The sequence below is a fragment of the Rhinolophus sinicus genome, chromosome 15, assembly GCF_057876585.1.
Source record: "Rhinolophus sinicus isolate RSI-liver-muscle chromosome 15, RSI-T2T, whole genome shotgun sequence".
In the NCBI taxonomy this organism is placed as follows: domain Eukaryota; kingdom Metazoa; phylum Chordata; class Mammalia; order Chiroptera; family Rhinolophidae; genus Rhinolophus; species Rhinolophus sinicus.
In genome coordinates, this window is record NC_142515.1 from 76,818,145 (window position 1) to 76,834,300 (window position 16,156).

Here is a 16,156-nt window from a genome sequence, read left to right on the forward strand (position 1 = left end):
CATCTGACCCCTCACCTGGTCCCCACCTGACCCCTCAATTGGTCTGTCATCTGGCCCTCACCCAGGCCCTCACCTGGACATCACCTGACCCCTTAAGTGGTCCCTTACCTGGCTCCTCACCTGGCCCTTCACCTGGCCTCTCACCTGGCCCTCACCTGGCCCTTCACCCAGCCCCTCAACTGATCCCCTCACCTGGCCGTGATGGTGACCGCCAGGCCCTCTGGGTCATCGATGTAGTAGAATTTCTCTTCAGGCTCCACTTGGACCTCAAAACTGGGCAGCACTGGGGGGAGAGACGACACTGGTGGGGGGCCAGCACTGGGCCCAGTGTTACAGGATCCCCCGACCCTGGCTCCCTCCTCCTCTTACCATATTCCTTCACCTCAAACTCAGCAGAGAAGACCTGCTGTGGCGAATCTTCATAGTGGGCTCGGATCTTCCACTGCCCCATGCTGTGGGGAAGGCATGTGAGTGATCTGGCCAGGCTGAGCAGCCCCCCACTCCTTTTTCTGGAATAGGGGAGCCCTGAAACCCCTCCTGGAGGGCCTGACATACTTGACCAGCTCCGGGATGTTCCAAGACAAGGGCAAGATGCCAAACTGGTTTTGAGAAGATAGGGTGTCCCTCTTGACAGGAACACCATCAGGGGTCTGTGGGGAGACAGGGAGGGGTATGGCTCTTTAGAAACCAGGCTTGGCCCCTTGGCTCTTCTCTTCCTCCCTGAGTCTGGACACTATCTCTGTGTCATATCTACAGTTCAGCCTCAATCAGTCAGCCTGGGTTCAAATTCCCACTGTGCCACTTACAAGCTGTGTGACCTTGGGCAAGTTACTTAACCTATCTGTGTTCAATGTGCATATCTCAAAACAGGAGATAAATATAGCCCCTGGCCTGGGACATGATGCATGTAAGCAGGAATTCATTATTATCAGTGTCACCCTGAATATTAATAATAACTAGCGTTTATTATCTACTTTTGTGCTGCACCCTGGGCTAAACATTTGATTTGTGCTAAGCCACACACAATTGCCTACATTTAACTTTTTGACCTACAAGAATAGTTATTTTGTATACACATATTATTTCAAATGTTGCCAACAGTTAAACATCAGAAGACATCACATAAAAATCTGGTTTTCTGGCTTCTCTTGGAAATCCGGGTAACTGTGTATAATGCATTCCTGTTAGCACAAGGTGACATTTCATTTTCTCCTTACTTTTTCCCTCCCTGCATCCTTTCTTCCAATAAGTTTTTGTTAAACCCTATTACATACACCAAGCACTTTGTTGGGTTCAGGAGATAAGGCTCCTGAAGGAACAGATTAAAAACCCCTCCCTTTGGGGAATTTAGATTCCTCAGAGGTTGGCAATTAACAAATGAATTAATCCAATTTACACTATAGCAAAAGGAGGTGGTGGGCAGGGAGGAGAGTAGAGTGCGTGTTTGAGTGTATGTGTGGGGGGGAGGGGTTGCAATTTTACAGGGCGCTCAGGGAGGCCTCACTGTAAAATTGGGACATTTGTGACATTTGAGCAAAGCCTTGAAGGAGGTGAGGGGCAAGTGGTGTGACTATTTGGAGGAAGAGAGTTTTTTGGACAGAGGGCACAGCCACTGCAAAGGCCCTAGGGCTGGACAGGACTGTGCCTGGCACGTTGGAAGAATAGCCAGGAGACACATGTGGCCGGAGCAGAGTGAGTGAGGGGGCGAAAGAAGAGGTAGGTTGTGGTGGGGGGGTCTTTCAGGGCCTTGAGGGCCTTGGGGAGGAGGACTTAAGCTTTTACCCTGAGGGAGGTGGGAGCCCTGGAAGGCTGTGGGGCAGAGGAGGGGCGGGACCTGACTCAGGTGCTCCTAGGCGCCCCCTGGCTGCAGCAGGCAGAACAGACTACTACATAGAATTATGTCAACCCAATCTTCAGATGAGAAAACTGAGTCTTAGGAAGGTGAATGACCTGTCCAGAGTCACAGTGACCAGAGGTTTATTGGGGGCCGGAACCCACGGGCGCAAGTATCACTCTATGCTGTCTTTTTGGGTCCCCACCCATCTCCAAGCCTCTCTCTGTGGTTCTGCCTCTATATTTCTTTGCCTCTGGGTCTCTGCCGCTGTGCCTTTTCTAACATCTCTTTCTCTGTCTATCTCTCGTTGTCTCTCCCTAAGTCTTTGACCCGGGCGTGTTTGAGTCCCTGTGTGACTGGTACCTCAATGCTGATGATAACCGTCCGGCCCACGGGCAGCAGCTTGTGGTCAACAGTGAAGATCCGATAGAGAACTTGGGGGTGGTGGGAGAGAAAGGGACAGGTCGGTGAGGCCCTGCGCCTCCTGATGCCCCTGCCCTCTCCTGTCACTCCCCAGCCCCTTACCCGTGGAGCCTGGGGTGTAAATGGTCTTGTCAGTCTGGATGAAGAGGTAACCGCTCTGAAGGCTGACCAGCACCACCTTCTCCACCACGGTTTTCCCGAACACTGCCTGGACACTCACGAACTTGTGCCCTTTCTCTGAGCGTAACTCCTTGCTGGCCGGGATCTAGGCATGGACCAGAGTATCAGTAGGGGTCTGCTCCAGAGCCCCTTGCCTATGATCCAGCCTCTAGGCCTTCGGCTGGGTCCACACCTGCCCCTCCTCACAATAGAGCCTGTCCATCACTCTGGGCTTCCCTAGTTTGCCCAGGTTTGGGGAGAAAGGGGTAACGGAGAGGGAGCAAGGGGCAAGAGAATGGGTAGGGGTCAGAGAGGGCCATGGGAAGGCGGAATCAGACAGGGAGGCTCAGAGGACTGAGGGAGGGCTCCATAGGGGAAGGGCTCTCAGAAAGGGGAGGAGACTCAGAGAGGGGAGGGGCTCTGAAGGAAGAGAGGGCTAGGAGGGGAAAGAGCTCAGAAACGGGGAGGGGCGCAGAGATGGTCAGTATTGGAAGGGGACAGGCTCAGAGGGGGAGAAACTCTGAGAGGGGTGGGGCTTAGACCGGGCGGGGCTAACCTAGGGAGGGGCTCGAATGGGGAGGAGACTCAGAGAGCCGCAGAGCGTCCACAGGCCTGGGTTCCAAAGCTCACCCACCTTGATGTTGACGGTACCCAGGTAGCCATTGGCGCTGGTCAGCACAGTTTTCTCGTTGGCCATCACTTGTTTCTTGGCTGGGAAGTCGTGGACGGTGACCGTGACGGGAACGTTTTCTTGCACGTCGTGGGCCTCCAACACCACCATTTCCTCACTCTCCAGCCGCAAGACGTTGGGGGTGATCATGGAGAACCTGCCGGAGGGGGGCACGTGGTCATCCCAGGGACCTGACATTCCAGCCTTCACCGGGGTCAGCGCTCTGCCCCAGGCGCTGGTTCTGGTGGGGATCCAGCTGACCACCAGCTGACGACTCAGGGGCTGTGGGTTCCATCAACCCCTGAACCTCAAAACGAGCAACTCCTCTAATTCTCCAGACTTCCAAATCCACAATCGGAGATCCCACATACCTACTCCTGCACCCCTAATCTGTACATCTTTAAACACTCCAAGTCTCTAAACACCCAAACCTTCAAACACCCAAACTATACACACCCAAACTCACATGCACCAACTTTTAAACTCCAAGTCCTTGAACCCCAAGCCTCTATTAAACCTCTAGCACCCAGGGCCTATTAATAGAACCAAATTCATGCCCCGCTGCCACCCCAGTCAACATAAATCCACACCTCATCTCTGCAAATGCTGAAACCCATAAATCCCGAAACTGCAATCTCCCAAATCTTGGGTAGTCCAAACCACCTCATCCATATAATTACTGAACATCACATGCAACCTAAACCTCCAGATCCCCAGTTTTATAAATAGTCAACCCTCCATTACACAGAATTGCCTGTGTAATTCCCTGTGTAATCCCTGAATTCCCCAGACGCCCAACCCATAAACCCTCAAAGTCATAGGTAGCCCACATTTATTAAAATCCCAACCTGCTAACCTCTCTTCCACAGACACCCAAGTCCACCCTGAATTCTACAGGTACCTGAACCCAGGAATGCCTACTGCCACCTCAGAAGTCACCTTGTTTGGGTTGGGGTCATGACAACTCACATGGGGTCCCCCAGAGCCAGGGGGAGGCTGGTCAGCAGGAGCAGCAGCAGGCTGGGACCTGAGGCAGGCCCCATGGTGTAGGGACAGTGGAGGGACAGAGGGACAGGACAGAGGGCTGGGGGACAGAGGGAGAGGACGGGGAGGAGTGAGCAGTGGCTGTTGGAGGCTGTCTTTTATCTGGCTCCTGCCTTTCCTCTTCTTAGCCCTGCCCTCCACTCCCTGTAGCCTCTCCCCTCCCTGGGGCTGCCCCAGATTTCTCAATACTGTTTCCTACATTTTTCAATCCCTGGGGCCAGCCCATCCTGGGGTAAGAAACCTGAGGACATGTCCTCCTCCAATATGAACACAACTGCCCCCTGCCCTGGCCTCCCTCAGGGTCAAGGTCAGCTGGTGAAGAGGGAGCTTCCCTGTTACACCCACTTTGTAGTGGAGCGACACCAAGAACCAGAGAGCCTCCCACCAAACATATCTGGGCTTGGCCCCCAGTCAAGTTTTGTCCATGCATTTATTAACCAAGCCCTTCCGATAAGGCCATCTCTATGCTGGTAGCTAGAATCCCATTTCTAGAGTCTTCCATGATGGGGTAGGAAAGGGAGACAGAGTCCAGCACAGACACTCCTAGTCCTGTGGAATGTCTTCCCCGGTGAAAAAGAAGAACTCTGCTTCTTGGAAGGTCAGGGAAGGCTTCTTGGAGGAGGGGACCTTTGGGCTGGGCTTTGAAGTATGTATAGGAGTCCACTGTCCAGGTGAGCATGTTTTCTTGGGCCAAGGGAATCTTCAGCTCCCTTCACCTACTCTTGTTAGAATGCCTGAATGGCTGTGATGTTTTAAAAAGTCATCAGTGAGGAACGTCTCCATGGCTAGCTTTTGTATCTGTCTTACATCAAGATCCTCTTAGGGTATTATTATTATTAAAATCATATTTATTTTTTTATGTGCATAGATAATATATTCATATGGTTTAATATCTAAAAGGTACAAGTAGATATACAGGGAAAAGGTAATTTTCCTCCTGCACCTGTTGTGAGCCATGCAGGTCCTAGCCATGACCATATAACCAAATCTCATGTTTTTTTCCAGAGGTATCTTATGCACTTACGAACATTCACAAGCTGTAAAAACAAATATTAGCATGCTCCACATACTGTTCTTCCTGGTCTCCTTGAGGTACACCTTGCTTTTTGTTTTACATATATAAACAATATACCTTAGAGATTGTTGATTATCAGTGCACAGAAAACTTCCTTGTTCTTAAAAGGAACTGCCTCTTATTACTATATTATGTGAAAGTCACCAGCCTCCAACCTGATGGACAGACTTCCATGGTTACAAACCATGCTCTGGTCAGCCAGTTATCCTGAGCCTGTGTCAATTTCCAGCTCCGCACTTGTTATTTGTATCAAGCTCCTGAGAGCCACTCCGAGCCTCAGTTTCCCCATGTAAAATGGGGTTATCACAGCACCCACTTCACAGGTTGTTATTGTAAGGAAAGGCGATAACCTGGATCAAAGTCTATATTCAGTTAGTAATCTTGCTAGATAGCTCTGATTCCCCTCCATAATTGTATCAAATTACATACTCGGGGCTCTGCAGGAAACTGTCAATTTCCCCACTGCACCCACCCTTACTTGAGAGCATGTTGGCAAAGCTTTGAATTTTTGCCTCAGTGTCATTTTTTTAACTTGCATCTCTTTGATTCAAAGCAAGTTGGGCCTCTGGGGTAGGGGGTGTGTGAAGTCAGGCATAGTTGGTGGGGATGCTGATTTCTGGAAGGCTAGTTTCCAAAGCCCCGCTGATGGGGTTAACAGGGGACTCGCTCTGAGTTCCTGTAAACCACGCTCTTTTCCCGGCCTTGCCCATGCCCCGAGTGGGGGAGGTGTGAAGAAACAGAACAAACCTGGCCTCTGTCTGCTGTGATTGCGACACCCTTTCTTTGGAAGAGGAGGAGACAGAGGGCAAACACCTGCTTATTTTTCAGAATCAGGATTCAGCTTCTGAAACTGAGGTGGGGGTTCCTGCTAGGAGCCTCCAGCCTCCCAATACTTTCTATCTTCTTCCCCTGCCCCTCCCTCAGCCCCCACCCCATTTACTGGTTTCATTATATCCTTAAGCAGTCAGGCTCTGTGGTTTGACAAGCTTGAGAAGAAATTCCTGGACTGGTCGTTGTCTCCCTGCAAGGCTTGGTTCCTCTTTTCTCAGAACCTCAGTTGACCCATCGGAACAATAGGACTGATGATAGTCCATGATGTTTTGACAATTAAAGGAGCAGAGATTCCTCAAAGCCCCGGACCACAGGAGGGATGGAGGGGAAAGTGCAGCAAGGTGCCCACTGGGAGGGACAGAGGTTACAGGAGGAATTCTTCACGCCCCTTTCCTGGAGTATGTGCATTTGTGCCTGAAGTTTGGGAGGGGGATGGTGGGCAAGATAAGCCAGAAGGGAGGGGGGAGGGAAGGAGGCTTGTGGGGGGATTTCCAGTTCGCAGGCCCACCTGGCCCAGCCTTTGGGCATGGAGGGCAGGAGAGCGAGGCTGCCTACACTGAAACTAAGTGAGCCATCTGCAACGTACTTGTAGCAAGTACCTGTTATTTATCTGAAATTCAAATTGAACTGGCCGCTCTATATTTCGTGTGGCAACCCTAGCTGGGGTGTAAGGAGAGAAGAAGAGGAAGGAAGTGGGGATGACATCTGGGTGGGGGGCCTGAGTGCCCCTCCCCAACATCACCCCTGTCTGGGAGCAGTTATCCTCCTGCTGCACCCCCACTCTTTCCCCACAGACGCACTGCCAGGCTTGGGAAAAGCAAGAAACTCGGCTCCTTCCCAGCCCACCACTTCCAGGATAAGGTCCCTACTACATGTTGCTTTCTGAGAACTTCCCTCAGGACCCCCAGCCAGATACCGTAACCCCAACAAGCAGCTTGGGCTTCCCCTCACCCCCACTCATTACTCATTAACTCGTAGGTAACCTTGACCTGGTTGAATCAATCTATTTGCCCTCTGGCTCTTTCCCCCACCCCCTCATGCACACTCAGCAGAGAGGCTCCCATCCAGGGAGGATGCAGCAGGCAGAGGTTTTGATTCTAATTTTGACTTCTCCCGGCCTCAGTTCCTGATCTGTAGGTGCATTAGACATTCCTGGAACTTCCCTCCAAGTCTTAGGGTGTCAAGCCGGTAGCATCAGGCAAGCAGAAAGTTCAGCCTGGCACCCCACACATAGTGAGTGCTGGGTGTGCTTGAACTGTATTTTTATTTTTACTCACACCTGTTTCTTCTCCCTGTTGCCTGATTTTGGTGACAGCCCCACCAGGCCTCCCAGCCAGAGTACCCCCTTCCTCCTTCTCCCTCAGCCTCTGTGTCGAGCCCTTGCCAACTTCTGGACTCTCTCCCAGCCCATCTATTCATGGCATCCCTGCTTTAGACTCACCCCCTCCAGTTCATCTACTCCACTGCAACTGGGGTTTTCTAAAACATACCTTTGTATTTCTTCTACAAAGTTATGATGTGTAATTAATACATGAATACGTATGAACATCTTCATGAGGCTCAGATAGCAGAATCTTGTCTATTTCATGTATCTGAACTGGCCTAGTCCTCCTGCCATAGGTGCTATTTTTATCCCCATCTTACAGATGGAGACACTGAGGGATTCAGCCATTTGACTCAGATCCTCTAGCTGTAAGAGCTGGGAAATGAACCCAGGCAGCTGGACTTGAGTTCATGCTCCTAAACTGTGAGTTTCTGACTGCTACTGTAACAAATGACCACAGGGTGGCTTAAAACAGCACCTATTTATTATCTTACAGTTCTGGAGGGCAGAAGTCTGAAATCAAGGTGTTAGCAGGGCTGGTTCCTTCTGGAGGTTCCAGGGGGAAATTCTGTCCCATGCCGTTTCCAGCTTCTAGAAGCTGCCTGTGTTCCTTGGCTCGTGGCTCCTTCCTTCATGTTCAAAGTTTCCATCATTACATCTCATTCTCTCACCCTGACCCTCCTGCCTCCCTCTTAAAAGGACCCTTATAATGACATTGGGCCCACCTGGATGATCCAGAATAATCCTCTAGTCTAAGATCCTTTAAAAATCGTATCTACAAAGTGCCTTTTGTCATATGATGTAACATATTCACAGGTTCTGGGGAGTAGAACGTGAACATCTTTGGGGAGCCATGACCCTGCTACCCCAGCATGCACGTGGATAAAACATCGACCCTGTGTGGCCATTTCCTTCCCTGCTTTAAACTCTTCCTTGACGGCCATGGGCCCCAGCATGAAGTCCAAGTGTGTCTGCCTATCTTTAGGCTTCTGCCCCGTGTTCTCCACCTCCCACTGGCCCCAGCCAGGCCTGCAGTGAGACTTGCAAACTATTCTGAGCTTCTCCACCATTATCACATAACTTCCTCAGTCTGCAATGCCTTCCCACTTCCTTCTTTGTCTGATTGGGCTATTTATTCATCTAGGCCCCAGTTACTCTTGTTTCCGCCTGCAGGAAGCTTTGACCTCTGCCTGGCTCCCTACTCGTCCATGCCTGTGGACCCATTGACAAACGTTTCTCAAAGCTTCAAAAGGCGTTCAAGGTGCTCTAAAGGGTGAGGTGGGGAGTGGAGGGGACACAATGCATTTTGGGAGTCTTCCCACAGGTATGTGCACAGATGCATTTCTAACCTGGGGTCACTCAAGGTCAGGGCAGTCCATGAAAGGTCAGGCTGTGTTGCTGGGCACTGCGCTGAGCTAGACACTCAGTATCATACGTGATACTCAACGACTCCCATTTAACACGAGGAAATGGAGATTAAACCATTTATCCAGGGCCACACAGCAAATGGAGGGGGGCAAGGTGAGATGTAGTCACTGGCATTTTGAGTCCTGAGTTTTCTACCAACTCATTAGCTATGTGACGTTGGGGGAGTTACTTAGCCTCTCTGTGCCTCACAGGCTTTTTAATGAGTTAAGGTCCATGGAAGCCTTAGAATAGGGTGCAGCATGTACCAATGACAATGTGTTAGCTACTCTTACTTATACTTTAGCCTGAGGCACTTGTGGGTCTTTCAGTCAACACTTTTTCCTCACCTCCAGCCTTTGCACATGTTGTTTCGTCTGGGCCAGCATCCTTCCCTGACTCCCAGGCTGGGTCAGGGCCCAGTGATGGAACTGTCTGATGACATGTCTCTCTCCTGGTCCCCCTCCCAGTTTCCCCCCCACCAGGACTATGAGCCCCTTGAGTGTTGGGACTGGATGGGTCTTGGTCACTGCTCTGTCCTTAGTACCTGGCATAGGTCCCGCACACAGCAGTTACTCAATTAATAGTTATTGCTTGTGTAAAGCAATAGATACTGCAACACGCCCCCAAGTGAATACACGTTTCTAAACTGTAAACACAACCTCAGTGTTAGACCTTAACCCCCAGAAATGCAAGAAACCAAGGTAGCAAAACAGATTGGTCATTATTGTACAGATGCAAGTGTGTGTGGGGGGGTAGTCCCGGGTGGGGACAGGGATGCCCCATACTTGGGGGAAAGGGGACTGTAGGGACATGGGGCCTAGGGACCACTGGGGTGGTGAGACCACCAGGACCAGGGGATGCCTGTGTTGGGGCCCGCGGGTCACAGGCAGAGGGCTGAACAGCGGGGCTCAGAGGGACAGGAGAACAGGGCTTTGGGGACACGGCTCCCAGGGAGCTGGGTGCCTTATGCACACCGGCCCCCCTCTTGCCCACCCCCCACGCTCCGGGAGAGAAGCTGGAGTGAGGAATGTGTATGAGCAGAGGAGGACAAAGGAGCACGGTCAGTCCGTTGGAGACGGGCGATGATCACAACAGCTCCCGCCCACTGGCTGTTTTGTTGACTTTGGACAGGCCTTCCCGGAACCCAGAGTCAGTCATTCTAGAGGGAGACAGCAAGGACACAGGTACAGGAGCTGAGGGGTGCCAGGCCCTGCCCCCTGCCCCCACCCAATCCACCCTCAGAGCCTCTGGCCCAGCCCACTCCACCCGATCCCCGCCGCTCCGGCCCGGGGCTCACACTTGCTCCATCTGCACATCTTCCTCGTCCTCCTGAGGCAGCTGCAGGTACGGGTTGTCACCTGCAGGCTGGAACTTGTAGCCCGTGAGCACGAAGAAGGCGAGAGTGGAGCCTTCCACCAAGAGCTGGGGGTGAAGGGCCAGAGTGGGAGTGTCAGGCACACACCCTGTCCCCCCACCTCCATTGTCTGGCCCACCCTCCCTCCTCTGTGCTCACCTGGTATAGCCACTGCCACTGGAAGGGCACGGCCACCTGCAGCAGGATGGCGATGATCCGTGTGAAGTAGACGTAACAGATGACCTGCAGGGACACGGGTGGACATGGGGCCGAGGTGGGCATGGGGTGGTGAGGACACCAGGACCCCTGGAGATGCCTGGGTTGGAGCCCGCGGATCACAGGCAGAGGGATGAGCAGCGGGGCTCAGAGGGACAGCAGGAGGGGTTAGGGAGGGTGTGCCAAGGGGCCGTTTGTGCCCCTCTCCCATCAACACACGACATGAGTGAGAACGGGGTTCCTACCATGACATAGTAATGGCGAAACAGCTTCAGCTTGGCCAGGTTCACTGCCACTGAGGGGTAGGCACAGAGAGCAGGGGTTAGGGGAGGAGGCTGGGAGTAGGACCAAGGGGAGAGAAGTGGAGGCGGGCTGGGGACAGGGAGGACATTTGGGGGAAGTGTCCACCAGGCACTAAGTCTGGAGGGGAATCCAGGGGGTGGCAAATGGGTAGAAAAGCAGGAGGGGGAAGTCAGAAGGGAGGGAAGGGACATCCAGGGGTCAGCATGAAGGGCCTGGAGCCGGATGGGGGTTGGTTGTGCAGTGGGTTCCGGGGAGCAGGACCTCACCTTTCCCGTCGGTGCCAGATGCGTCCTGGAGATGCCGGATGGACCTGGGATGGAGGAGGGGACCCATGCAGCGGTCAGCACTGCCTCCGCCCAGGTCCGTGGGAGGTGGGGTCGGGGCCTGGGTGGGCAGGGCAGGGTCCTCACCAGACCACGGGGAAGAGGATGGCGCCGCAGCAGATAAGATCCACCAGGAAGAGGATCTCCTTCCAGATTCCGTAGTCGCTGGCGCCCTCCTCACGGGACTCAATGACGATGTAGGCCACGTTGGCCAGGACCTGCGGGGCGGGGCTGGGTAGGTGCACATGCCACACAAGCAGGCATGCCCCCCCCAGCCCCCACCTGGGGCCCAAGACGCACCTGCAGTGGGATCACAATCCCAAAGATGTTCTTCTCCTTGTCGGACAGGACGTACTTGACGAAGGCCCAGCCTGAGCCGATCAGAGCGATGGTGATGAAGAGGAGAGCACCCTTCAGCCTGGAGGGGAGAGCTGCTGTGGTGAGACAGGACGCCCGGCCCGCACCCTCCCGGCCCGCACCCACCACCTGCCCACAGACGTCACTCACAGGTGTGTGATGTAGTGCATGACAGCGAGCCCTTCGATGGGGTGGCCCTGGCTGTTGATGAAGTAGTAGTTGATCTGCAGTTCGATGGATGGATGGACAGTCAGACAGAGGGACGGTGGTTCCAAAGGGGGGGATGGTGGTGGCTTAGGACGGTGGATGGTCCCAAAGGGGGCCAGGAAGATGACTGAACTGACAGTTAAGACCAGGATGGCGAGTAGACTCAGAAATGGGCCATCACAGCCCAACAGATGGCTGGACTGAGGGATGGGCAGTCACAGCCACAACAATGGAGGAAAGGACATAGTTAGGTGATGAACAGTGAGATAATCGGTCAAGTGGACAGTCACAGCTGGACAGAAGGACAGGCAGACAGATGAAGTGGATGGATACATGGAACTGCCAAGCCCACGGTCTGCAGAGGTTTGGGGAATGGCCTGTTCGGGCTGCTTCCTGGACCTTGGGACCCAGAGGCCTCAGCCCCACCCCCTGCTCCCAGCCCAGGCTCTCACACTGTGGAAAAGGAGCGAGATGCTCTTGGTGAAAGCCAGGGCCGCCATGAGCCAGTGGATCTTGAACACGTTGTACCTGGCAGGGGATTAGGGACAGAAGGGGAAGTGGGGGCATCAGTCAGGGGCAGGGATGGGAGGGTGGTAGGGGAGGTGGGGGACCCCTAGGGGCAAGGGTATTACGTGTTCTTGCAGAGGACAGACACCCAGAAGACGCCAGCAGCCAGGAAGCAGGCGGACATGACCATGTAGAGCTTGAAAAGGGGAATTTCCGATGCTGACAGGAAGCCCTCAGGGTTTTTCTCCCGGATCATTACCTGGGGAGGGGGCAGTGGGGGGTGCACGCTAGCTCTGGACTTGTAGAGCCATAAGTGGGGTCTCCAGCTCTCCCCCTCTCTGAGCCTGAGGCTTCCCATCTCCCAAATGGGTACAGCAGCTTTCATTTCATGGCGTGGCCACTGGGAGAGGATGTGATCAAGTCAAACTGGTCAGGCTGCACCTGGTAGTTGGGGCCCCGCTGACGTGCTGCCCTCCCGTCTGCTCACTGTGATGTCGAATGGCTGCTCCTGTCCCCGCATCAGGTTGTAGCAGTTGTGGAAACTGAGGCTGTACTGGCCTTCCTCAGCCCTTGAGCCAATCACCACATGGAACTGAGTGATGGGGCAGACAGAGGGGAGAGGGGACCTCAGCTTGGGGGTCCCCCACTCTGGGGCAAGGGGAGACCGTGGGCGCTCACAGACACTCACGCTGAAGTTGTAGGAATTGTTGTGATGGCCCAGGCCCAACACCAGCTCCTCGTCCTTCCCAATGAGGCCCTGAGGGGACAGAGCACCTGCATTGAGCATCACGGGGCGGGGCCCCATTGGCCATGCCCTCCCCCCAAGGCCTTCCTCCCTCCTGCCTAGGCTTCCTCAAACCTGCTGGTCTCCTTGCGATACTGCAGGCTTTGACTTGGCCTCGTCGAGCGCAGCGCTGGTCCCTAGAGGGGAGGAGTGGATGAGTTTAGAGATAGACAGAAGGACAACAGAAAGATGGGGGGACGTGCAGAGTAGCCCTGCCACCCACCCCTCCTTGCCCGCACGCCAGCCTGCCTCACCACTGTCCTTCTTGGGAGTGACCGAGTGCTCTGGCTTTGGGAGTCCTGGTTCGGATGGCATTTCAGGGAGGAGCCCAGGGGAGATAAATAGCTTCTTCTGCTCCCCATACTTTCGCACCTGGACCCTGGGATGAGGATGGGGGGTAGGGGGGAGGTGAGGCCAGGAGGCTAAAGACCTCAGTCAGGCATGCCACCTGTGCTGAGGGATTCAATGGCCCTTTGGGCCCTCTGGGTCTCCTGCCTGGGGGCTGGCACTGGGCTGAATCAGTGGTCACAAAGTTCCAGCATTTGACCACCCCCTATCAAGGTGGCTGTCACATCCATGCGCTACCTGCACCAGTGATTATTTGTCACTTTCTGTGACAGTGACTTGCTCATTCTATTGAAGTACCTTATTTAAAAAGGAGAACGTTGTATGTGTAGAGCGGCAACATCTCTGTATATACAGAGGTACCACTGGACTCTGGTGCCAGGCTGCTTGGGTCCAAATCCCAGTTCTTGGGCCTAAGTTTTCTCATCTTTAGAATGGGGATAACAGCATCAGGAATCAATGAGTTTACACCTGTAAAGCTCACAGGATGAGCTGCTTGCTGCATAGGAAGCATTCAGCAAGTAGGAATGATTGTTACGGATTTTCTCAACATCTCCGTGTCCAGATCGTCTATCCTGTGACTCCAACACTCCCTGGGCACCCTTCCCCTCTCTCCCTCCTGGCCAGAATCAGAAGGCTTGGAAGGGAAATTAAAAAGCAAGTGGCTTTCTTATTAAGGGCAGCAAAGTTCTTTTCAGCTGGCTTCTCATTCCACCTGATCAGCTTGTATTGGTATCACACCCAGGGAAATACAAATGATGGGCCTTTAGGGGAGCCCCAACTCACTGTAGATCCTTCGTGTTGATAAGGAAGAGAACCAGGGGGTTGCTACTGTTTTTCTGGAGAGGACAGTCGTTGGGGTCCTGGGTCTGCGGAGTAAGAGGGAGCCTTGGTTACCACCTCCGACCAACCCAGTTCCACCCTGCCTCCACTGCAGCCACCCTGCAAGGGAGCGTCTCTTCCTGCTCCTCTCTCCAGAAAAGAACAGCAGCTTTTGGGTTCCAGAAACAGAAGACAGCCCACCCCCACACCATCCTAGTCCCTCCTCACTCCCTCACCACCACCTTCTCCACTCACTGAGGAGGATCGAACACTGCCAGATCGAATCCGGGTCAGACTGAACCCCACCTGGCAAGCAGAAAGAAAAGGGGAGGATGTGAGGGACTCCAGCAGAGAAACCCCCCCCCACACACAGTCACCTCTTTCAGTAGTAATAGAACACAACCTCAAATTTACTGAACACCTACTATGTGCTAGATCTCACATTCACTCAGCAAGCCATCCTGCCCACACCTCCCAATCCTTTTCCTTTAACTCCTAAACAAACTGTGCCACTCAACTTGGATATCACTTGCTCAGGGAGACCTTGGCTGGTCCTCTGGACCTAGCCCATCCTGTTTTCCCCAATTAAAATGTTGACGTAAAAATAATAACAATAACAAAAATCAAATAAAATGTTGATGGTTTCCAGCCTTGGGCTTTGGAATCCAGCACACTTGGATTTGCATCCAGGCTCTGTAACTCTGAGCAAGCCACACACCTCTGGGCACGTGTAAACACCTATAAAATTGGCTTTACAGGTGTAACATTTTCATAGCATCCCTGAGAGGTGGCTACAAGGGGACAGACCCATGGAAATTGCTTTGCATGGTACCTGGTCCCCAGGGAGCATTCAATATATGCTAACTACTCATTTTGACTGCGGGAACTGGGGTTGTCTTGTTCATTGCTATGCCCTCTCCCCCATCCCAGCTCAGTGCGTAGCACATGTTGCATGATATTATTATTCCCATGTTCCAGATGAGTTAACTGAGGCTCAGAGAGGTCAAGGGACTTGCCAAAGATCATAGGAGTGAGAAGCACAGCTAGGATGTGAATTCAGAACTGGAGTGGGAGGGGGGCTCGGACATTTGTGCATCTTGTCTTCCTCTAGTAAATCCCTCAAAAGCCTCTCACCAGCGGGGTCTTCTCTTTCGTCTCCTGAAGACCCAGCCGCAGGAGGCTCAGGTCCACTTCCAGGGAGCCATTAGTGTAGAAGCCAAAGCTATTCAGCTGGATGTTTGGTCGCTTCTCCCCCTGCCGTAGACCAAGGAGGCAGAGGAAGTTCAGACTTCTTTCCACCAGCTCAGCTCTAGGGGGTCTGGCACCAGGCTCCCCCAAGGGCCTCAGCACCCTCCTGCACCCCTTTATTTAGGACAGCTACAAAAAAGGTGATAGGAGAGGCTGTGTCGCCAGACCAATGCCAGGCAGGGTCAGGGTGTCTCTGGGGCCTCTGGCCACTGTTCTGAGAGTCCAGAAAGAGATAGCCTGGGGCACCTGGAAGTCCCCTCACTGAGTAAGTACCACCCTGAGAGCTGAGTTATTCATCTTGGTGTCAGCTCCTCACCTCCCGGACAACTTTTAGATCCCAAAATGAGCCCCAAGGTCCCAATGAGTGCCCATAAGACCCCATTCTAGAACTCCTGGGGACTCCCCTGGGCAGCGCCCAAAGCGATCCCAAGAATTTAGAGGGTTAAGAGTTGGAACGGGTGTTCCACGAAGATGAAGCCCCGCCCCGGATAAGCGGGCCACGACCCTAGAAAGGCCGGCCAGGCAATTCCATCCGGAGGACAGAGGGGACTCATCGGACGAGACCACTCTGGGCCTGGAATAGGGGGCGCCGGACCGCTCCATCCCTCGTAAGGAAAAGGGGAAGTAGGACGAGACCACTCCAAGCCAGAGGCTCCTCCGGGACAAACCTGCGCCCTCCGCACCAAATCGCCACGCGGTGAGACTCACCGTCAGCACCAGCCGGTGGATGCGCCCACAGCAGCAGCCCAACAGCAACAGCAGAACTAGCTGCTGCCCCAACTCTGCGGGGCTCCCGCGGGCGAGCCCCCTCCTCTCGCTCACTGCCATCTCTGGAGCCACCGCCTCCCCTGACACCGCCTCTGACGCCCCCAGTACCGCCTACCGGTGAGCCAATCGCCGCATGGTGGGGGCCGACCTTTCGG

At 53.7% G+C, this 16,156-nt stretch overlaps 2 protein-coding genes and 1 long non-coding RNA gene across 6 annotated transcripts in view; 1 reads left to right on the top strand and 2 right to left on the bottom strand.

The window, feature by feature from the left end:
* The window catches only part of C3 (complement C3), a 29,730-nt gene extending 25,391 nt beyond the window's left edge, over positions 1–4,339 (bottom strand). The window contains exons 1-7 of the mRNA XM_019710799.3: positions 4,056–4,339; positions 3,051–3,243; positions 2,360–2,522; positions 2,198–2,268; positions 556–650; positions 370–452; positions 193–283 (exon numbers count right to left, since the gene is read on the bottom strand). Of these exons, the coding sequence (XP_019566358.3) occupies positions 193–283; positions 370–452; positions 556–650; positions 2,198–2,268; positions 2,360–2,522; positions 3,051–3,243; positions 4,056–4,129 (770 nt within the window). The 5' untranslated portion in view covers positions 4,130–4,339. The remainder of the gene's footprint in view (positions 1–192; positions 284–369; positions 453–555; positions 651–2,197; positions 2,269–2,359; positions 2,523–3,050; positions 3,244–4,055) is intronic.
* Positions 4,340–4,591: 252 nt separating this feature from the next.
* Positions 4,592–11,472, top strand: LOC141572679 (uncharacterized). Its single transcript, XR_012498034.1, has 2 exons — positions 4,592–4,801; positions 11,312–11,472. It is a non-coding gene; the product is annotated as an uncharacterized LOC141572679 (long non-coding RNA).
* On the bottom strand, positions 9,470–16,108 carry GPR108 (G protein-coupled receptor 108). Of its 4 annotated transcripts, none has more exons than XM_019710798.3 (18): positions 15,942–16,108; positions 15,120–15,239; positions 14,241–14,291; positions 13,950–14,032; positions 13,073–13,197; positions 12,894–12,955; positions 12,723–12,791; positions 12,522–12,626; positions 12,160–12,293; positions 11,980–12,055; positions 11,471–11,544; positions 11,264–11,381; positions 11,051–11,181; positions 10,907–10,950; positions 10,583–10,632; positions 10,281–10,364; positions 10,065–10,189; positions 9,470–9,926 (listed from the first exon to the last, which is right to left on the bottom strand). In XM_019710798.3, exons 1-18 carry the CDS (start codon positions 16,059–16,061, stop codon positions 9,854–9,856), a joined length of 1,644 nt encoding a protein of 547 aa, XP_019566357.3. In that variant the 5' UTR covers positions 16,062–16,108; the 3' UTR covers positions 9,470–9,853. The 4 variants fall into 4 exon arrangements, with proteins under 4 accessions (XP_019566357.3, XP_074193792.2, XP_074193791.2 ...); XM_074337691.2 differs by having other exon boundaries at positions 15,120–15,362; positions 15,942–16,060; XM_074337690.2 differs by lacking the exon at positions 15,942–16,108 and adding an exon at positions 15,550–15,753.
* Between the last annotated feature and the right edge of the window lie 48 nt (positions 16,109–16,156).

Excerpts from the sequence above, each read along its gene's own strand:
- GPR108 (XM_019710798.3), bottom strand. The coding sequence starts at position 16,061 with ATGGCAGTGAGCGAGAGGAGGGGGCTCGCCCGCGGGAGCCCCGCAGAG. Across the intron at positions 12,294-12,521 it reads AGCAGCCATTCGACATCACA|GTAATGATCCGGGAGAAAAA; the intron begins GTGAGCAGACGG and ends CCCCCTCCCCAG. Across the intron at positions 10,365-10,582 it reads TTCGCCATTACTATGTCATG|GTCATCTGTTACGTCTACTT; the intron begins GTAGGAACCCCG and ends GTGTCCCTGCAG.